Genomic DNA, 23,248 nt, shown 5'->3' with positions numbered 1-23,248 from the left:
CGTTTCCTACGAGATTTAATCTTCCGTCACAGATTTCAATTTATGGCAACGAGGTGGCGAGATGCGTCGCTCGTTCGTTGTAAGAGCCACGTGAACTTTGAGATCCCGATATAAATTTTAAATACCTCAAATACGGTTGTAAAGGCTTTGCGATATTCGATATCTTATCTGCCTCTCGAAAATGTTCCTCCGATCAATATCCGCCGACTTGCGTCAGTCTTATTGCAAATGACCGATTTCGTTTGAAACACCACTCGAACAGGATGTAAAATCACTCGAAATCGAAAGCTCCACGAATAATTGGTATTGTACGGCACAAAGATCGAAATTTGAAGATCTACTCTACGTATCCGATAAAACATTTATACGAGTAACGAGAATAAATAGATTTTACATATTATTCCGATGCACAGTACCTTAATCGTCTCGTAGAATCTAATCGCTAGAAATATCATTATTATCGATACCACCGCTTCTGTTACTCTTTGGTGTCCACGAAATACTATTCTAAACGAGTTTCCATTGATTCATCGAGTACTGGTTTCAATTTTGAACGTGGTGATCGTATAAACGCTAAATTTCTCGTCTCGTTTCGCATCGTTCGAGGTTTCAGAATATAGAAGTTAGAATGAATCTCTCAGCTGACAGAGCTGTTAGACGAGTTTCGTCAGAGTCGTAGAAGACGGTAATACATTGGAACAAAAGACCTGGAATGTAATTCTCTCCTGACACTCTCAAACTACGCGAATAATGAACGAGATGAAAGTCTTTGACCCTTAAAACTACGCGAGCACTGGCCTTGTAGCTTGCTCTACATTCGACTTTCTTTCACTTGAAACGCAACGCAGAAGTTCCAGACATTATCTACGCGCAATGGAATCCTTCCACGATAACAAACTGTCGTCATAGTGCAAAATAGAAGGAACAGTGTCAAGAAAATTATGTTAGAGGGTAGACCTTTGATTCCTCATTGAATACTAATAATTAACATTGCAACTAATCACGTTTACAAATACAGCTCCGAATTATGGACGCACTGGTACGAGGTTACGTGGAATATTCCATTATGATTTCAGATCTTGAACCATGTCCAACGTCATCGTTTATTTATCTGTACTACCGTTGTTATTATTCGGATATTCTTATAACTCGTGTCCACTTCAATTGCTACTCTGATCATTTTTCTTTTTCAAGTGATAATCTACTTCAACAGGATACAAAGATACACCGATAACTTGTCATTTGGTATTGTAATCTCTTGGAACATCTCGAAGAAGCAGATATTAATTTCAGATTTTAATTAATAAACCAACGAGGTAGAAGAAATGTTGCACACAAAGAGTAAAAGAATAATAATAACAACGGCTGAGAACGTGGGTTGCGAAATCCTGTAGAATCTTATCTGGCATTCTAACAGAATCAATCATCTCTTAACAACCTTTAACAATTCATTTCTCGTCTACCTTAAATATCCATAACCAAACACGGAAGCTCTATTTTCGCAATATCATCAATCACAAATAAGACTAGTCGATCATTCTCTGACTTTCTATCTCTCAATCTTCGACTGTGGAAGATTAGCGTTTAAAACTTGGCGTTTTGCCTTCGAAGATCGTTCGGAATGATAATAGTGAGGAATGAGCCAAGGGCCAATGTGCCACAGAGGAAGATGTTCGCCCAGAAGTCACCCAGAATGGTGAAGAGGTGGCCATAGAGCATCGTGAAGATGATACCAAAGATTTGACACACCGCATTCAACAGACCCGTGGACGTTCCTTCTGGTTCCGGATATGTCAGCTCTGCAGCGAACTCGAAACCCACCGGCAGGTAGCCTGTCATGAAGAATCTAGATCAAATTGAAAAAGCCATTATGTCGTGGAAAGAACAGGCACCATGAAAAAATTTAAACACGAAACGTTGATCTCGAAGTGGATTCTGAAACTCACTAGTGGATTTAGGCTTGGAAGAATCCGAAATTAAGATATTAGGCTCCTATTAATATCTGCATATCTAAAATATCAATAGGGTGGTTGATGCTTACCCCAACATGCCGGATGTTATGTAAACGATGTATATCTGACTGGTGTCCAGAGTGAACGTGAATACGATCATGCCAATGAAGGACAGAAGGTAAACCCCTAGTGTCGTCTCTCTGCAAATAGATGTTAATTCACATACATAGAACCTATTACCAAGGCAAGTATACTTCATCGATCAATCTGCTTGGAAGTTTCGCTCACTTGAATTTGTGCGTTTTGTCCAGCACGATGCCACATACCACGGAACCCAACATCCCAGCGCAGACGATGGTTAAACCGATCCTTCCAGCGTCTTCTTGCTGATTCTGAAAATTAAAACGAATAAGTTTGCTGCGAGCAATTTTAACGATATACACTGAACGCGATACGAGGATTTTCTCAAATTAAAATTAAAAGCCAGAACGAAATAAAAAGGTACAATAAAAGAAGCGACGAAGAGGACTTACAGGGAAGTATGTAATGACTATATGATTGAGATGTGTGCTAATGGCATAGAATACGCCCACGTTGATTCCATAGCTGAGCAACAGCAACAAGTAACCCACGTTTGTGACTAGTTTCTTTACAGAGAAAAGGAAGCTTTCCGTGGATTCTGTCTCCCTTTGCACCGCTTGCGCTGGACTCGGAGGAAGCGGTGGTTCAGACTTGAAAACTGAAAGAAGAACATTTATTTAACGCCTCGTCTCGTCGGTAGTGCACCTAAATTTTACGTAAGAATAAAAACGAATCGAAGAACCTGTTTGTCATTCGGGTTATGATTGCAGGGAAGTGTAGATACTCACAGATAATTATGAGGACCAGAATAATGGTGGTAAAGGCAGCCACGATATAGAACATCACTTGCAATCCTCGGCCAGTTACATCCACATCGTCGCTATTTTGCACCAGCATCGGTGGGAAGAGGAAACCGATCGCTATGCCCAACTGTAAGTGGAAACAATCGTTCGAACGTCGGATGCATAGTACAAGAGGAAGAATAAAAGGGACCAATTACGAAATTCTTTCGATCAAAAAAGGAAGATGTAATTGTTAGTTGCAAGTTTGCACGAATGTCATCAGTTTATTGTGAAATTGCCGTCGTCGAGAGAGATGCTCGATGGCCATTGTTGTTATTTCAAGGAAGCAAGGGATCATTATTCTTTTCAGCCTATCATGGACCATTCCGACGAGAGTTCCGCTCTCGAAAGCTTGTGATAAATCATATATAATACAACAAGGTCGACGATCATTTATACCAATTTCGTGATAGCTATTTCCCATTCGTTCTACGCAACAATCTATCGAAGGAATTACGAAATTTGCTAATTAATGATAAAAAGAGGAATACCCTTCCGAGATCTCTTACTTGCTCAGGAAGCTTGTTTCTTTGGAATGCTTCAAGGGTTTCAGTAATATATACTGGTATGATAAAAATATAAGCGGAAAGATATGTATCTTCCAGACGAAAACAGGTCGAGATCCACGTCAATCGCAGACACCGAGCTCATAACAAAATAATCTCGTCGGCAATGCACCTTGAATAGATTATCTCTGGGAAAGGGTGCTCCGTTTAAAAATGTAGTCGTTTAATTCACTGGATGGGGCCCAGATCCCCCAGTGCAGCCGCGAAATGAAACGTGGGTGCATAGTTCGACTCCGTTTCCCACCTAATCACTGCTTAACTCTTCAACGACCCTGTCCCTCGAATTAGAGTTCTGTCAAACAGGTAGTGTGCACTCGAGCTCCATTAACGAGCAGTGTCGTTCGTTAACGACTAGCCACGGGAACCAACAGATTCATTTATTCGTCTTCCATTGATGGAAATCGCGTATTCGACACACGATTCTACTGTTTCGGTCGAATAGAGCGGAGGGATAAGGTTGTAGGCTGATGGACGTTGACTTTTGAGACGATAATTGGGACAATAGCCTAACACGACGATGTCGAACGTCTTCCTTAGGTGAAGACGGCGAATTAAGATTGAAGGAAGAACAAGGTATACCAGAAGAATGACGTTGCAAAGGGTGTTCGAGGGTTAAGAGCAGTTTAATTAATTGGTCGTTGAAGTTGCAGCGAACTGTCCTAATTGGCTGGCATGTTCGAGGGTCGAGTTACGTGGAGAGGACATGAAGGATCAAAGCCTGCGAAATTATCGCACAGGAGCTGTTCATTTGGGCTCGTTCGAGGTATTTCAATGTTAAAAAGTAGATTCGTTCAATGTTTGCAAGCATCCGAGATCCCCTTTGACTATCTTTTCTCATCCCACAGAGATTAATCATGGCAATGCTGGAACACTCTGTATGAAGCGCGCTAGGATAGATATACGTCGATGTTCGTCTCTGTCGAAGGTTATTCAATCTTCCAGTACCTATGCACGTGTCTATTCGATCTTTATTCTCCGGCGTACGCAATGCCAGCCAATATGAAGCTCGTGGAAAAAGTTTTTGACCCAGCAGTGACTGACCTGATTTCCAAAAACGCCGATGCTGCAAGCGCTGCTGACCTGGTCCGGACCGAACCAAACAGCAGCTAAACGAGCTGGGACCGACAAGACGAACGTTTGGCTCACGGCGACCAGGGTCTGGCCGACGAAAGTGACCCAGAACCTATCTGGACTCACGCTGAACACTTTTATCCAAGCTCCAAGCGCCGTTCCGATGGCACCTACCAGGGCGGCTAACCTGAGTCCCTGAAATCGAACATTAGGCATTTAGAAAATTAGGAGAGATTGGCATAAACTGACACTTGAATTGACGGCTGCTGGACACTGGCCGATTCACCATCTAATTAAAACTAATGTTACATATTTGGAACACGTTAATTCGAATTCTATGCGGATGTATAATCGCTGAAAGTGTATTGGACACAGAAAATTTGCACGAATCTGATATTCTAAAAAATATACTATACTAACATATTTAATATTATTATTTAATTTCTTTTATCTCTTTAATTCATGCCTTTCAATACTTTTCGCATTCTCTATATATTTGACAAGTCATTGTTTTCAGTGAAAGCGGACGGTTGATAAACTGATAAGAAGAAGAATTCTTCGAAGATGTGACAACGCAACCGACTATATGGAGAAAGTCTGACCTTCATCTGTTAGCCAAGTGCCCAAATCTTCTTGGGCCTTTTTCGAGAATTCATAAACTTCACGTGTGACTCTACTTCTACTGTGAGTCCCAACTACAATATTCCTCGGAAAACAAAGCATTTTGCAAAGAAGCATGGGAACAAAGGAATGATTGCACGAACAATTCAACCCGACTCGCCTTGCGAAAACATCGGTTTGTATTTTATCACGTAATTCCATCATAAAGACCAACGAAATAGAAGAGTTCGATGTCCTTTCAAAGTGCCTCTCAAACGAATTGAAAATTTTTTTTAATGTTATAACGAGCAAAAATTTCCGCAATTTTTAATTATTCGTTTGAATGAGAGATGAATGAAGAAAATCTGGTACTGGATCATTCATTCCACTTAGCCCGTATCTGAATACCGATGTCGGAATTGTAACACGCTGTGCGATAAGCTTACGTGCATATACATATTTGATAAGGTGTTATTTCGTAATTACAAATGATTCTTGAATTCAGGTACCTGTAGACTGGTAACCCGATTTATCTTTACGTATCAGACAGGAAGATGCCAACAAGATCGCTATCTTTGAATATCGTGTAGCGAAACAAGGGCAATCGTCGTGAATTCGTAATACGTCGTATTGAAATAGTAAGTACAAATTTTCCACAAATTTCGAAGCATCGATAACCTTTGGACTTCGAATTTATCTCTCATCGATAAGTTTATATTGTCCGTTTGGCCGATTAATCCTCAAAATAATTAATCTTTTTCAGTGTCGAGGGCGACAGTTCTCAGACCCGTGCTGCCAGACGTCTTTGACATCTTCGAATTTAATCGAAGAAAATCGAGACAGATAATTTAAGGAAAAAGGGGTTCTACAATAATCCAGAGAATCGCCAAGCCAATTAAAACGCGTATCTAGAGCCGAATCGAGAAAAAAGATATATTAAACGAGGTCTGTTTGGCCCTCGTTCCGTTTCGATACCTTTTTCCTCTTGGTTCCATTATCGACGACGTTCTAAATGCAACGAAAATATAAAATGCAAGTTTTTAAGCGTGTACACTTCTCGAGATACCATTCTTGATAACGAAGTCGATTGGATTAACCTTTAGAACGATTGAAATTAACTGCTTTCAAATGTTTATGCTGGAGTAGTATCTCGGTTGTTAACGCATAGATAAGGTAAGCGAATTCAACGATATCAGCCTGTTGAAAAAATTGATTAAACCGAAAGAAAACGTGTCCACAGTCTGAAAGTAGGTTAATTAAAAATTCGATGCACTCACGAATTTATCCAACAGATAACTCGCTGGGAAGATGAATGGAATGTACGTAATCATGAATATCATGCTGGTCATGTCCACTGCGAAGCTTGACACGTTGTAATACGGCATCAAGATGTTTTCGATGATGCTGTACTGTATCCACTGCATCGCGTTGCTGGCGCTGTACAGCACGAAGATCATCAGGATCAGCCATCGTCGTTTGTACACTTTGGTCTCGATGACCTGCAAGAAAAAGGTTCTATGAATTTAAGTTCCATGTTATCAATTCCTTACGGAGTTTAAGCTTCTTTACACCCAGATTTTCCCTGCATTTAGATCTCCTGGGTACTCGGATCAGCACTATCTAGGTCTCCACTATCTTCATCCTAAGTGCTTTCCATCAAGGATCCCCTGAATCCAATTTCTAGCGTACCTAGATCGCGCATTTTTAAATTCCAAAGCATCAAAATCCTTAAATACTCAGAATACTATGATTTAAGGTCCTTCGAACCTAAATTCATGTTTTCCAGTAATTTCTAGGTTCCCTGAAATCCCTCGAATTTAATTTTCCTTTTTCATATCCAAGTTTCCTGAAATTAAGATCCTAAAGTTAACTCAAACATGAGATGCAATTTTCCCCAACGTTTTTACTTCCTCGTTCTATCTAATGCCCTAAAACATTCCGAGCTGGCACATCTTCCGGAAGAAACCCTTCAGCTCTCACGAAAAAGAATAAAAAGAAGAAAATTACACTCGGAACGGCGAGACTTTTCCGTTCATGAAGAATTTATTGAATTACACGAAGATGGAATACAAATTTGCGGATTAAAGTGTTCGACGTTTACAGTCAGCTTGCGTTTCATCGACAACGTAGTCACCTGAGTAGGCTGAATCCCGCTCTCAATGGCCTTCACGTAGTCCGCCGAGCTTTTCACCATTTTTGCGTCCTGCCCTTGTTCCATAATCCACGGAAAAAGGCAACCCTTGGATTTCCTCTCTACTCGCTTCTACTCCGTTTCCAACGTTCCTTTGACCTCTTCTCTCCTCCTCTATTTACTTTCCGATACTTTCCTCGAGTGCTCTTCAGTCTTCGATCGAGACCCTCTGCGAAAGGTCGGGAAAGCGAGGAAATTTTTATTCGCGGGTACAAACAGGGTAGCACGTATGCTCTTATGCATTAAATCTAGCCACGAAACGGCTTAATGACTTCGCGCGGATTAAAGTACCAATTAGCGGCGCCATGCGCTTCTCGAGAGTCAACCGACTGCCTGAACAACGAATTCAGATGTAGATGCAGGAAAAACGTGTAAATACGATCTTCTCGAGCGTCCTTGACAAAACCTGTTCTCTTTTCAACGAGAATTTCCTTATTTTTCTTTCTTTCTTGCCATTTTGACACTACGTGATCTGGAAATCGTAACGATCCCGTTGAAGAGTTTTGGAGTTCAACGAGAACGGGTTCAAAGGGAAAATGACTTTCGAGGAATGTTCGAAGGATGTTTAACACTAGATCTTTAATGGGTACCTAACTATAACGTGCACGGATTATAGTAATTTCAGCGATACGATGAATACGAGTGAATATATTGATTACAGTTCTTTCTTAATATGAGTTGATACCAACTTTATTCTTAAATTGGTGGGCAGGCGTATGTGTTCGGTGATTGCAGAAAGGAAAATTCTGGGACCAGTCTTTTTGACTGAGTTGATAGTTCTAGTGTTAACGCGAGTGTTATAATTGTTAGGATATCGTTGGAAAAAGAGTCGCATCGATCGATGAATAAATATGAACGATGAATTATTCATTGGGATCGTGATTCGATTACCGACGGACACTCCGACGCGATTTGACGAGAAATTAACGAGATGAATAAATTGTCCAGCTATGTTGCACATCACCGTGTGTAAGAACCTTCCGTGGCCATTGCGTAATCGATGATTGATCGAGAAATTACCAATCGTTCGTGATCAGGCTCATTATCGCGAATCTGCTTCCTGCAGGCAAGACTCTGTCAACTTTTGTGAATTTCGAAACGGTCTTAAACTAAAAGTTTTTCGGTAAAAAGTTCTTCAAAAGATTTCAATTTTTGGATATATTATGCAAAATTGGGTGGCCTAAATTTTAGAATATCCCCAGATTTTTAACAACCCTGAAATCCGAGTTCCCCGAGACTCAAAGATCCAAAGTCTCAAATACTCGAAGCCTAGTGACTGAAATTTCGGAATACTTTGTTATCTAAATTTGTAAAAATCTAAATTCCGAGATAAGCATCGAATTATCGATCATTTAACGCCTCTGAAATCTTCCTCGATAGTCAGAGTCCCAAATAGCCAAACATCCAAAGCGAATTCTCAAATTTGACTCGACAGCTTTAATTCCGAAATATTCCAAGTTTTAAAAATCCGAGTTCCCAAATAAATCCAAATTTTCCGAAAATCCACAGACGTAATTACCCAAAGATCCAAAGTCTCAAATACTCGAAGCCTAGTGACTGAAATTTCGGAATACTTTGTTATCTAAATTTGTAAAAATCTAAATTCCGAGATAAGCATCGAATTATCGATGATTTAACGCCTCTGAAATCTTCCTCGATAGTCAGAGTCCCAAATAGCCAAACATCCAAAGCGAATTCTCAAATTTGACTCGACAGCTTTAATTCCGAAATATTCCAAGTTTTAAAAATCCGAGTTCCCAAATAAATCCAAATTTTCCGAAAATCCACATACGTAATTACCCAAAGATCCAAAGTCTCAAATACTCGAAGCCTAGTGACTGAAATTTCGGAATACTTTGTTATCTAAATTTGTAAAAATCTAAATTCCGAGATAAGCATCGAATTATCGATCATTTAACGCCTCTGAAATCTTCCTCGATAGTCAGAGTCCCAAATAGCCAAACATCCAAAGCGAATTCTCAAATTTGACTCGACAGCTTTAATTCCGAAATATTCCAAGTTTTAAAAATCCGAGTTCCCAAATAAATCCAAATTTTCCGAAAATCCACAGACGTAATTACTTTGTAATAAACTTCCCATATAATTCCATTTCTCAGGTACTCAAAAGTCGCGGAATCCGTGTGCTGGTACAATTTAAGCCCCAAAGTCGTCGAACCAAAATCCACGTAAAATTCTCTCCGCCCTTGATCCCTCCTCCTCGCTCTCCAAAGTCCTCTCGTAACTTTCATCGAGTTATTATACACTGATTTAACTTCGACAGGCAGGGACATTTGCATAGAAATCGGCGCAAAGGAGTACAGAGATCCCGCGGAGAATCGAGCGTGAAAGAGGGTGCGATCTCGCGATTGAAAGACGAAGAGGACCATCTACCACGATGAAACTCGACGTACACAAGACACGCAACGCGAAAAGATCGACCTCGAGCCCGCTATCGTGCAAGAAATCGTTCCGTGATTTATCCTAACGAAGCTGCAGCAACATGTCCGGTCACAAGTAAGCGTTCTCGCGAGTGGCGTATCAACTTTCAATTTTCTTGCACGCCTATGTCATTATTTTTTCCAGTCTCGCGCTATCGGCATGCTTGTGAAAGCCGTCTCGAAATCTGTTCAAACAAAGATTCGGATAAGAGCGTCTGAGCACCGTGAATTCTCCAGCGACCTTTGCAATTACGAAATTACTCCACCGAAATATAATTTCTCGATGTTCCAGTAGGATCTTGGGTTCGATCATTGCCATTCTCCGAGGTGGGACTCGTCACGAAGATCACGTGGAAAGTTCACGTAACTTTCCTCTAGAATTATTTCCTCGAGCGCGAGCGTAGCTGGTGTTGCGATCACGTTTCCGGATAGAAACGTGGAAAAACGTGGGAAAAAGTAGAAAAACGTGGGGATAATTGATGATACTACGCCTCAGTTGGACAACAAGTATGATTGCATGCAACGTTGAGTGGTAGGCTTAGGATCGATGGATGAACGACGCCACGCGGATCGATATGATCGCGATTTGGAGGAAAGAAGGGAAAAAGATACGAAACGCGAGATATGTATAAACGGATAAATATAAAGAAAAGAGGTATTCGTGGCGTGGAAGAAAGGGAAAGAAGAATGTCACCGAACGAGACGAGATGATCAATATTTAAACGGATGCTCGCGGGATATAGACCTTAATATCGAGCCGAACCACACCGTTCGCGTTCCCCCACGCACACGCCACCTCTAATAATTTAATCGTTAGAAGATAACAGAGATAACGATTCGTCGCGAAAAGAAAAACAAGGAACAAGCTGTGGGAGTACAGTGACGAACAGCTCGATGGCCGCATCGCGAGAAGTCGATGGAAGGTCGATCGAGGATTAGACGCGAGTTTCGTCCGGAATTCTAGGTTTTAAGGTCAAGGATCACGGGACCATTTGCGCGGCCAACACGAGACATCGCTTTCCTTCTACCTCTCGCGAATTGCAAATTTCCATTTGAATTTACGCCCAAGAACCCACCGAGATCCGAGCAAACACGATTAAGTTAAGTTCAAACTGAGCATCATCAATGGGCTTGATAATGGATCGATGAATTTCACGGGACCATGGATCGAATGGAAGCAGATCGTAGAAGAAGGATGAATTCCGATCGTAGATGAAGGATCAATTCCGCGAAAAAATTGAAGGCCCTTCTCGAGACAGATATCGCGCGATTGCGAACTTACTCGAGCGATCTAGATCGCGTATCTCGAAATGTGTGCCGCTGGCGTCACTAATTGGTCGTCGAACGCAGAGCTTTCCTCGAAACTTAACGAAGAATAGGGAAAGCAGCTTTGTCCCGAAGGTCCCTTGTTCGCGAATTTTTCTCTCCCTTTATAGCGGCCTCTTTGTGTGGCACGAGACAATTGGAGGACCGCCGATTCAAACGATGTAACCGATGCCTCGAAACCCGGTCACGATACGCAAGATAAACACAAAGTAGGAACTCGATGTTTGCCTTTTCAGAGTGGAATAATTCTGGGACCTACATTATCGCGATATTTCTTTCATTTTCGTACGTTTACCCGATAGATCGTTAAATGGTATTCGTTTCGTCCCACGCGAAGATTTAATAAACAATCGAGGGTGAATAATTCTGGGACCTACATTATCGAGATATTTCTTTCATTTTCGTACGTTCACCCGACAGATCGTTAAATGGTATTCGTTTCGTCCCACGCGGAGATTTAATAAACAATCGAGGGTGAACTTCGCGCATAGCCTTCAGTGGACTATCTCGAATTTACATTCCGTTACTCTCGGTTAACCTTTGAATACAATCAACCCGGAACGTAATTACGCTCGAACACCGTTTCGCTTAACTTTAGCCGGAATGAAGAGAGCGTGCCGCTAGGCGCGAGTTTCGCGTAATTTTCGGTAACCCGAACGCCAGATCCTCCATTTGCCTCGGGAATTACCCCAGGTAGAAGATGACTCGATGACGAAGTCGATTTAGTAGTTATTAGAGATTCGACTTACCTGGACGGTCAAATGCGATGATCTCGTGGATCCAACGATCGATGAACGAGAGACACTCGTCTCTCGGGGTGACCTCTTCTATCGGCGTGTCTCATAAAGTCGTCTCACGTTGCTCCTTACACGTTATTCGATCCACGTTATTCGTCTCACGGCGAATATAACGTACTCGCGGCGCGAAATCGAACGGAGTTGTGGTTGAAAAATCCACGTAGAGGCCTCGCGATGGCGACGCGAGGACGGTCGAGTCCACGTGGATCGAGCGTTTCACGCCGGTCGCTAAACAGCGTCGATATCGTTCAGTCACGTGCGAACGTAGCTGTTTCGCGATTGGTCACCGACATACGCGCGTGAAACTTGGAAACCGAAGCTGAGAAAGATCGGAAAGTGAGGATTGAGTTAGAAAAGACAGCTGTCTTCCGACGAACGATCTCTCGAGGTATGGATCATGGGAAGACTCCCGGGATCGTGGACTGGTTTCCGACTGGATCGGAAATCGGTCAAAGCATACTTCTCCGCGCACTTTTCCGTATGGAGAAGCGAGCGTTTGTCGACCAACGAGATTTTCCCTCTCTCACTCTCTGTGCCGTTATGGATCGCTCGCTGCGCTACAGGTTACCCGATGTACGATCAAGAGACTCGTGGAACGTTGGCAGGAAGGAAGTGTGGTGTTTGGCGTGCGATTAGGCGAGCTCGTCTGTCATGGCTAACCGCAGCCGGTGCGACATCCGAGTCCACGGAGCGCTGGACATTAACTAAATCCGATGGATTCGCCGCGGCTCGCACACCACCTACGTCCTTCGTTTGATAGCGACTCGCGCGCATCGGCAGAACGCGGCTCGATCCATTGCTTCTGCGCGAGATTTCCGATGCCTCGAGCCCGCGATCAGCCGTGTCGAGATAAGGGACTCATCTTCCTCGTTCCCTCGGATAAGAGATCGGTTTGCTCGAATTTCCGTGGGTCAGGTGGTCTCATCCGCCCGCTCTGGTACGTCTTGGTGCACGAATTTTGCCTCGGGGTAGTTGACGGGGGAGTGGGTGACTGGCTTCGAATGGGGATGAAGTGTCTTTTCTTCGTCTACTTGGTTTTAGCAAATTCGTATAATCTTGCCATCGTTTGGGTCGCATGGATCTTTGAAATTTAACCTGTGATCTGCGTCGAGTAGTATAGGCAGATGGTAGCAATAATTAACACTTTGCACCGAGGAAATTTTACACAGAAATTATGTCACGTCACCGGCTATTATTTTGTAATCCAATCTTCAAAATCACTTTCACGCGCAATATTCTATATGATCCTGGGTTTCATAAATTGAAATAGATAATGCGAGGGCAATGACGAGTTAACTCGTCATCGGTCAACAACGTTTGGGCAGGAAAAGACGAGTTAACTCGTCACCGGTCAATAATGTGTTAAGATAGTGCGATTATGCTCCTATCGTGGAAAAAGGTATCCTTACTTGATCGCAAGTAATCGGGTGTTCTTGGGAATTGGGGAGAAAAAAGAAAAATCGGAAACCGATTATTTTTGCTGTTGTTTTTAAATATGTAGCTAGATCTACTGACGTGTAATGTGTAGTTAAATGTAGTATAAGTAGATAATAGTAATAAAACTGGCGTGATCGCGTTACTATCTTGGGAAAAGGCTCAGCTACTTTGTTGAAAGTAGTTATATGGTTTTGATAAATAAAACAGCTATTTTTTTTATTTTTTATATTTTGTAAATCTAACACTGGGATTATCTAGTGTAACGTTACGCTTAAATATAGTATAGCTAGATGAAAGTAATAAAAATGGTACGACCGTGTTCGTATCCCAGGAAAGGCATTTTAGCCTTTATCTAATCGAAGGTAGCCATGCCGTTTTAGCAATAGAGAAGATAAAAAAATCTGCAACCAGTGATTTTAGCTCTAATTAGCACTGGAGCTATAAAATGAGTCAGTCTGTCTGGACGCGGACAATTTATTTTTACAGTTATTGAAATATAACTGCTTCTTAGCAAAATTCATATTTACTCTTGTTGAGATAGGGACGTAATTGGATATATCTATGTATTTTTATCGTGCCAATTTAATTCCTATTATCTGTGTATACCGTGTTTAGGTACACGTTGCAGATAGGTAATTCTAGAGAAAAGGATTTCAGAGTTCTCTTCGTGGATAATTCTAAACAGAGATACCGAGAGTTCTACGAACCTAATTGGTAGCTGAAGTTTTTCTTCAACGACGAAGCGTCGTTACACGGTCTGTCCACGTGCAACTTTCATCCAGTTTACGATCCGAACGATTTTTCATTCCACAACACATCGTTCTTGCACTTCTGCTTTCTTGTCTTAATCGTCACTCTGTTCGGATAATCTTCGAGTCTCTTCTTAACCGATCGAGTACCGCGAGGATTTAGATATCGTCCATTTCGAGTGAAAAAAGGGATCGAAATCGCGGTATATGGACGACTCGCTTGGCCATATAAAGGAGAATTCTTTCGAGTCGTTTTATTTTATAATTGACGCGGATGTAACGCGACACATTTTTCAATCCTCGCGATAAGTTCGTCATCGATTCGCGTTACATTTTAGCGCAAGGAAGTAGACGTTTGTGCATAAAGATAATACCATGGAACGATAATGACGCAGAGAGCGTCCAGTTGAAGAATTATCGTAAACGCTATGTAACTTTCAACAATGGAATTCGATGGATAAATCATCTGGAATAACGCGAAGACATATCGATTGTTGAATTTCACCGCGACCTCTATGAAGCATCGCTTAAAAATAGAAATACATATCACTCATCCTGATAATATTTCTTCAACGCACCGTCCGATGTATTATTCATTTTCTATTCATTCAAACGAAACGCGAAAATTATACTCGTTTTCCAGCGACAAGCACATTCTCGCCGACTCGTTCGTACCTTATCAGGTTCAGCAAAACATAAACTACGTCAAGAGAAACTATGCCTTCTTCGGACGTCAAACATCCGCGAGACTACATTCCAATCGATACGTCTGACCAAACATGCAATCACTCTACTTCGCTCCCGACAAGCAGAGAAATAAATGAAAAATCCTGGTAATTCCTATCCCAATGTAAACCCAATACAAATCAGCAAAGAAAATGTCAACGTTCCTCTAATGATAGTATTTTCGTGCGTCGTTCAAGACGAGTCTTGGATAAAAAAGGGTAAAATGAATGTCCAGGTGACGAAGAAGCTCCAACATCGACGGATCTCGACATCGCAATCCAAGAACGAAGGAGCTGACTTGTCCCGTTCAAAGATCCATAGATCTCTCATGGAACAGCTTCGAAATGACCATGGTTGATGGTCCACTCATCTCCACTCTCTGCAATTGATGTTGAAGCGCGTAGACGCATCGGTTTATCCGGAATCATTATCAACATCAGTCTGTTGACGAAAAGCAACGGACCACAATTGCAATGACAGCACGCGACTCGCGGTGGAGCCACCGATCGCCAGGTTCGTGCTCGGAGCGTGATACCGAGTAAATAGGATCTTTCGAGAATATCGCGACCTAAGTCTCGGCAAATCCGATTTTACTGGCGGCGAGTACACAGGATCTCGTATCAGCAGCCGCGGATTCGTAGAAATTACGCCTAGCCGAATGATCATCGCTCGGCTGTTCGCAGCCCCTTAATTAGACTTCCCGGCAAGCAGGAGGGAATTATCGAGAGAGGAAAAAGATATCGATCTCTCGCGAAGACACATATCCTGTGTTTGTTATTGCGAATCGGTGGCAAGAGGCTTTATCTAATAGCCCACGTGGTAGAGAGACCTGAAGACTTGAAGTGTCTGTCCGATAAACGATCTTTCGTTCCCTCGAGAGTCTCTCTTGATCAGACAATCTCGCGACGAGATTATCGTACGAATCTCCGCGATTCGTGTATTTACGGGACTTTACAAGAATCCAATCGCCTCTTATCGCGGTCTCAGGTGATTCTCCGGATGGACACCGAACTGGTTTGGTCTCTCAGTGTCCGTCCGCTTCCCTGAGGATTGATAATTGTATCGTAGACGAGATAACGGATTTCGAGGAAAAATTGAAGGAAGAAAACGACGATGGAGGAACGTGCTGGAAAGCTGGTTAACTTAATCTCGAAACTGATTAATCTTCATGGTAAACAAGAGCCTGAGACCGTTGATGAAGACCAATCGCGCGCGAGGAAATAAACCCGATGCTCGTTTTCATTCTTCGTCTGGAGTCAGAATTATTTTTACCTGCTCCACTCCGTGGAAGAGGAAGCACTCGTGCTGGTGTCGTGGTCCGACATTGGCACAGTATGTTTGAGCAATTATCGCGGGTTCGATTCGGCCTTGCTGAACGCGAAGCCAAACAACCGGAGAGGCTTCGAGATAAGTCGCGTCATTGATAAAACATTTTAGTGGCGATCAAGCATTTAACTACATTATCTCGCGCGCGCGCCGTATTACACGACATAAATTATGATGTCCCCTGACGTCGACCTAGCCGCTTCTCATCGCTTATGCAACGCTTTTCTGTGTGCATTAGGGAATTATATTACCGGTTTAAAGAACCGTTTAAAGAACGAGACAAACATCTGGTCCATGGGCTTCTAGCGTTCAGAGAGACCGCCATTGAATCCTCCTATTGATCTAGTACCCCTAGATACCTCCAACAATAATTGAAGACTCGAGGTTTCACTCTATCGTTATCATATTACGAATCGAAGATGTTTATTTTCCACTTTTCTCGAACGGGAAAATTCTGATCGTTAGTGATACCGAATTAATAGGTACTGAATTAATCGATCAGTGGATAACTGGATTCCTAAGGATTCTGTGATGAGCGCGGGATAGATCATGTCGCTGCGTTTGTCGAACAGAGGTAAAAAATAGTAGGAAAATTGCTCGACTACGATTATCTCGATGTGCTTTTGTGTAGATTCTGGAATTGTATTTCACCGTTGCATCGGTTAAAACAACAAGAGAATAGTCTAGTCCGTAGTTGTTTGACGATGTGCAGCGAGACACCTCTTATCTATCTAGGCCTCCCAGCTATTTTCTGCCATAACTGGAGAGTCTAGATTTTATTGTATCGTTTTCATACTTTCGAGATTGCTTTTCACTCTTCCCCAAGGAATTCTATTTGCTAATATTTTATATCGAGCCACTCGAACAGAGATGGAAGAGATTCTTCCTAAGGATTCCATGACGCAAAGAGGAAAGATCGCGCGACCGCGTTTGCCGAATGCTCGTCGATAAAAGTCACAAACAGTAAGAAAGCTGTTCAATCTCTATCTGCTATCTGCTCGTTTTTCCATGTACATTCGAGAACTATGTTATGTATCTATACAGCTTGAAGGAACGAGAGCAACCTCTGATTCCTAGATATTTGACAGCGTTCAGAGTGCCATCCATTGGGTCCCCTTATCTCTCCAACTCTTAACCTTCCTCTGGAATAATTCTAGAATCGCGATGGACTACATTTTAAATTCTAAATTATTAAATCTTCGAGATATTATACGTATTTTCACTTTTCTCAAAAGGAAAAGTCCTATTCGCTCTTAATTGACACCGACTCGATGGAATACTCGTTGCTCGTGGAAAAGCCTCCTGCTAAGGATTCCATAACACGCAGAGAGCACAATGCACGTTCAGGTTTGTCAAATACTCGCTGGTAGAAGTCAGAAACAGTTGGAAAGTTATTCGATCGCGACTATCTCGTCGCAAAGCGTATCTAATCGATCGAAGACGTAATAGGAACGAAAAGAATTCATACCTGTGATAGCAGCCGACTAGAATGCTGATTAGGGGACAGAAGGCCGTCCGATTCCTCTGGAAGATCTTGCTTTTCGATCATGTCTCGTCGATCCCACACGGTCGACGAACCACCTCGACTCTCCTATTCTTCGATCTTACTTTATTCCAACTCGTAAGCTCCCGGCGAATTTATATCGCGGTGACAGTGACGTGAAAATTCGAATTATTCAAACCCAAGACTCGGGCGCGGGTAAAATTAGTATACCAGAATATAAGCAGATGGAATTTTAACGGTGACTGTGTGAATCGACTACACGGGACGTTATGTGGCTTTTATCCACGAAGAACTATGAGAGTCCGCGAGCTGAAAAGACGACACGTGCGGTCTGATCGTACGACGGGCGGCGATTGATTAAAAGCGGAGATTCATGACGATTGTGTTCGAAGCCGCGCCTGTTTGGCGAAGCAGAGCCGAACTGGAATATTAATTTTCCTAGCGGAAACGTGTTTACAGTGTCTGAAACGAGCACGCAGACTGATACGAGCTCAAGATTTGATTAGCGTCGTGAACTGTGACGAATTTCGACGCATCGGAATCGAACTTTTATCGAACTATGACTCCGCTTCTCCTTCGTGCAGCTGTCATGTTACATGGAATTATCACAGCTGCGGTACCATCGAGGGTAGCTTTCAGAAATGAATTAATTGAGGCCTCCGAGGAATAAATTAATTCGATCACCTTGTGGACGATGTTTCGATTTTCAATTTCGAGGACTGATAAGGATTAATCTGTCGCGAAGGTGAAGCGGAATCCTGATATCGATGACCTCTATTCTCCGTTAAGAAGCGAGGAATTCGTGCTGAAATGATGTCCGAGGAGTTTACACACATAGTAGCGTCGCGAGTGATCTAGTACGTTGGAGCTCGAGTGTTTACGTCTGCGATTGGTCTGCAACGTGCATGATATGATAATGTGTACACGTGTAAAAAGGTTCGTCCTTCGTCGTGGTTACCTCTGAATCTCCTAACCTTTGCCGAGTGGCCACCAGCCTACGCGATGTCGCGCATGATAATGCCTGCCTTCGTGCTTTGATGGATTCTTCGCCTCGGAACGCGTAGTCGGGATGAATTATTGCGGGGGATAAATCATTTCACCGGTGGAACGAGCCACTATCGCGAGAAAAATAAAATTACGTAACGGTAGAATGTACTCGGTGTTAGTCAACTCTGGATGGCTTCGGAAATGTCAAAGAAGGTCTCTGGTAATTCGTGTCCCGGTCAAGCGAGATTACAAGAGAATCCGGAGGTTACTTTGGTCGAGTTCAACCCTTTCTCTATCAGAAATAAAAAATTATTTCTTCAGAAATCAAAAATTTTGTTGGGTGTCTAGAGACCGCATTATATCAGGAAAGTAACAATACGAAATCGCAAGATATTTTCGTAATTTTTGTAATAAAAGGGTCGAGATGCATATGTTCAATTAGATAATTGAAAATAAATTGAGCGAAGAGTAAGAAACATAGCGTTCGTGGTTATTTTTGGTCCTCCGGATCGAAGTAGAAATGTCCTGTAACGCACGGTCTGGTCAGTGATTACCGACGGTGTTAGTCAGACGCCCCTAGCGTGTAGGCAACCCAGTGTACGCGTTGCGTGTCGTATCTACTGCTCGTAGGTGCACGCAACGTCAATAAACAGAACGACTGTTTTATCAGTGACACAAAAAGTCACTCGTGTGATAAGGCATTCAGGAGAGAGAGATATATATATACGAACGTTTACCATCGAGACCTCCACTTTTAAAGAAAAAATTTGAACGATCGATTACCGGCTTATCGATATTCGAGAATAGAATGTTGATAGTTGAAATTAATGTTATATAATCGATATTGAATAATTTCGACTTTTTACGCGATAACTGAATTAACGCGAATAGAATCGTATTTACATGAGTGGAAAATAAAAAATGACGAATAAGCCGGGTCGTATATCGTTCTCTACAACGCCACGCTAGAGCTCGCACGCAGATTTTCACTTTGTCTGCAGACAACATGGACCGAGGTACTGGTGACGCAACGACTTAGATAAAAGTTACATAATGACCGCATAGTTTTTTCCTCGGCTGCGTCGTTTTCTCAGGAAACGTTCCCCGCTATTTTAAGCGCCGTTACGATCCTACACTAATTGACTCGTCTCGAATCCGTGAAAGAAAAAGTAGCAGCCATTGAATACCTTCGGGAACTTATCCAATTATTTTCACATCCTTCTCCATTAAGAATTGCTCAAAAAAAAAAAAAAAAAATAACCTCCTAGATTCAACTTGAATCTTGGATTCCGAGAGAAAATTTCAATTGTACAATATTGCTGGTTATTTCCGACGATTTCGAGGACTCGAGGATACTCGTTTGCTATTTATAAGCGTCGTAAAAACTGGAAAATGACTACCGTGCAGTGGACGCACTCGATTAGAGCGAAGACACTAAAGTTCGGTCAAGAGTACAAGGACATACATGGAACGAATTGCAAATTCTGATGTGAAACGCGATGTTCCACTCGACAGCTGCATCCTAGACGAAGCAAAGTGTCGACATGCAATAACACGTTAGCGTGGTGCGCGACGATGCTGAGAAGGTGCACGCGTGTCTACACGCTGGGACCTTAGCTCTGCTTCAGTTCAATCTTATCGTGCGGTCCGCTCACATCTCCTGGATACACCAGTTACCGATTTAATAACGGTACCACGGGCCCGTCGTCCAAGTTCCGATCGTGAAAAGTGCGTGAAAGTGCGACATCACACGACGCAATTCAAAATTACCCCCACCACCTTTCGAGAAGCTCGCTCGTTTCTTCGAACCTCTTCGAGAAGAACAGAGTCTGGGTCCGTAGTCATCCTAAACTCTTCGATCATTCTCATGAACGGCGCCGAAGACACCTGTCTGTGAAACTGAATTAGAAGACCACCAAACAGAACGAGCACCGAATTAAAAGACCTCCAAAGATACGAATCTCTGTTGGTTTTCTTTTTTCGAGAATACGAACCTTATCTGACGGAAGATCTAAGTAATCTGCAGTCGAAATCATCGAGTAAAGAATACAGTGGAATTCAAAACTCTCCCCACCTAGTTTCGAGAAACTCGACTGTCTCTCCTAACTTCTGCATGCTTCGAGAGAAGACTTTGTATCCGTGGTCGTTCTCGCAAACTCATTGGTCATTCTCACAAATGATAGCGAAGAAATCCGAAGAATCCTTATTGCTGAATCGAATATTGAAAAACCCAAATATTTTCGAGTTAAAATCAGTCTCCGAGATTGAACAACAACGATAAAAATAAACGTTAGATGCATTTGCCCGATCGAATCGGCTCGATATCGTCAGAATTCGATCGAGAAGTCGTTATCGACTTGTATCAGATAACCAGAACGCTGCGTATCGTGAAGTTGAATCAGGCAGCCAGACTCAGTCATCAGTGGATAGAAGCAGCGTTTGAAGTTCTTGGAGAATATCTACGTTGAGAAACGAAGGTGAAACTGGAATTTTTCCACAACAGACGTATACGAGAGACCCGCATCCGAGGAACCCGGTCTGGAGAGATTTTTTCCACGTCAACCCTGGAAGGAGGGAAGAGAAATGGACTCGAGAGCGATCAGCGTGCAAGGAACAGCCGAGTGGATCCATCAGCTGTAATTAAACGTCAAACCTATCGTCGTGCACAGAGACACGGTGCGGTCGATTGATATCCTGTTGAAGAGGGTTGTTCAGCGAGTGGAAAAATGTTGATGTCGCCTAGCATGAGTTTAGTGGTGGCTGGTGTCGCCTCTGGGATCTGTTTTCTCATCTACAGCGGAGTCCTCAGGGGGTGAGTATGAACCGAAGTACCCGTTTCATCGTTTAATCGGACGCGAAAAGTACGAGATCGATGCATGCACGATCGATGGACCAAAATGGAGAACGCAGGATGGTAAAAGTGGGTCGAGCACCTCGATTCCGATTGTTAATTTCAATCGATCTTACACGGTTTCATGAAAGGCTGCCTCTGCTGCGATTTACGTTTTCCTATGCCACGTTTCAGCCTCTTTTGGTCACGTAGCCGAAAAAAATACACTTTCGAGACTCGAAGATATCGCAGATAGGCGTTAATGGCGCGTGACGCGCGAGCACGTGTTTCGTTTTGTTTCTGGCGCGCCTTCAACTATCGCGTCGCCGATTCTTCTTCATCTACTTCTTGCTGCTTTGACGTCGTTTTCCTCCAGCTTTTTCTACGTATTCCGAAGTCGTTCAAATATTCCATCCGATAATACGGTATACTCGAGGCTGTGAAATTTAGAAATCGCGATTAATACGCGATGGATTCCGATCCACCTGTTCCCTTTCGATTTATCGCCGTTGCATCGCTATTTTTACGGCTCACGTCACGTAATATTTTTGGTACAACTTTTTCGACAAGTGGCGAGATAAGTTTCTATCACGATCGTGACGAATTCGATGATCAATGCCTAATAAGACCCAATGCCAAATAAGACTCAATGCCATTCGCTGTGACAACAATGCTCGTTATTAAGCCGCGTTTTCAAGTAACAGGAAACATTCGTTTAACGCAATCTACGATCGTATATCGATCTTCGCGATATCAGAAACCATTAAAACGATGGTACACGATGGAAGACAAAATGGTAGCAGAGGAAGCGAGATCGCGAGGACTCGCGATGGCCATTAGCGAATAAGATCCATACGAACATAAACAGTTCTTAAATTTACATACTTCGGACCGTGAATAAATATATATCTAGAGTTATGTCAAAGCGAGGATACGAGACGTTAGAGAATTTATGGAGGATCTTAGATAAGCACGAAGGTCGCTTTGATATTGTCTTGCGACATAGAGTAGACGGCAATGATTGTCAACGTGACACGAAATAAAAAGCTGATAAAGGAAATTCTAAGAGAATCTAAGTTTTTACACCTGTCTCGTCACACGTGTACTTCATGTTGTTCAGCGAGATAAATCATGCGACGTTAATTATGCGACTGATTTCGTTAATGGATGCTTGGACATTACGAGCAACAACACGCTACACGTGACTTAAATATTCATTAGGTTCTTTCTTGTCTCCGACGCTCGTTATATTTCTCGTTTTTATTGACAAACGGTCCCTAGGATCTAATAGAAAAACTGGTAAAAAGCGAGATAATTTCGTAACATCCTTGATATCTCGCTCCGTTCCCAAGCTATAGCGTTCCCTCACGGTTTCCTCCGATTCAAGACAATTTCGAAGCTGTATACTGTATACAAACGAATGATACATACCGATCGTGAAACTGAGATACTGTCGGGCTATCACTCGGATTGCGTTCAGATTAGATTGCCATTGTGTTCGTTTAACACGAAATATCGCGTGGAGCTAATTATAGTTCTTCACGCGTACAGAAACGTTGACAGCTGTTAGACATACAATCGAATTCGAAGCTTCAAGTGCCTCAAGAATTGAAACAAACGCGATGTCCAAACAACAAACACGATAAGACGATTCTAATGCTGAGAAAAAGAAAAAATAATCTTGAAACGAAAGGACATTACACTCGTCATATTCACAATTTCTTAGAAGAAACGATACGATGTATACCGATAAGATAATAGCTGTTACAATGAAATAATATTTTTGTTAAATATAATACAGGCTAAATAAGTAAGAAACTATAAT

At 42.4% G+C, this 23,248-nt stretch overlaps 2 protein-coding genes across 5 annotated transcripts in view; one reads left to right on the top strand and one right to left on the bottom strand.

Annotated features, from left to right (window-relative positions):
• Window positions 1–1,331: 1,331 nt before the first annotated feature.
• LOC108545725 (feline leukemia virus subgroup C receptor-related protein 2) lies at window positions 1,332–18,117 on the bottom strand. 2 transcript variants are annotated; one of them, XM_017897485.1, is made up of 9 exons: window positions 11,817–12,686; window positions 7,247–7,472; window positions 6,390–6,611; window positions 4,483–4,707; window positions 2,822–2,963; window positions 2,486–2,691; window positions 2,241–2,344; window positions 2,042–2,152; window positions 1,333–1,846 (listed from the first exon to the last, which is right to left on the bottom strand). In XM_017897485.1, the coding sequence occupies exons 2-9, from the start codon at window positions 7,328–7,330 to the stop codon at window positions 1,585–1,587; spliced, it is 1,356 nt and encodes a 451-aa protein (XP_017752974.1). In that variant the 5' UTR covers window positions 7,331–7,472; window positions 11,817–12,686; the 3' UTR covers window positions 1,333–1,584. The 2 variants fall into 2 exon arrangements, with proteins under 2 accessions (XP_017752984.1, XP_017752974.1); XM_017897495.1 differs by lacking the exons at window positions 7,247–7,472; window positions 11,817–12,686 and adding an exon at window positions 17,571–18,117 and having other exon boundaries at window positions 1,332–1,846.
• A 2,019-nt stretch (window positions 18,118–20,136) lies between these two features.
• Window positions 20,137–23,248, top strand: part of LOC108545639 (dentin sialophosphoprotein) — a 45,590-nt gene continuing 42,478 nt past the window's right edge. For 2 of the 3 annotated variants that reach the window (XM_017897368.1, XM_017897376.1), the window contains exon 1: window positions 20,138–21,405. In XM_017897368.1, coding sequence (XP_017752857.1) covers window positions 21,320–21,405 — 86 coding nt within the window. In that variant the 5' untranslated portion in view covers window positions 20,138–21,319. Of the gene's footprint in view, window positions 21,406–23,248 lie in introns of all 3 variants that reach the window. The other variant, XM_017897359.1, reaches the window with a different exon arrangement.

This window comes from Eufriesea mexicana, unplaced genomic scaffold, assembly GCF_001483705.2.
Source record: "Eufriesea mexicana isolate 0111107269 unplaced genomic scaffold, ASM148370v2 scaffold4744748195, whole genome shotgun sequence".
In the NCBI taxonomy this organism is placed as follows: Eukaryota; Metazoa; Arthropoda; class Insecta; order Hymenoptera; family Apidae; genus Eufriesea; species Eufriesea mexicana.
This window is presented reverse-complemented; position numbering and strand designations above follow the sequence as displayed.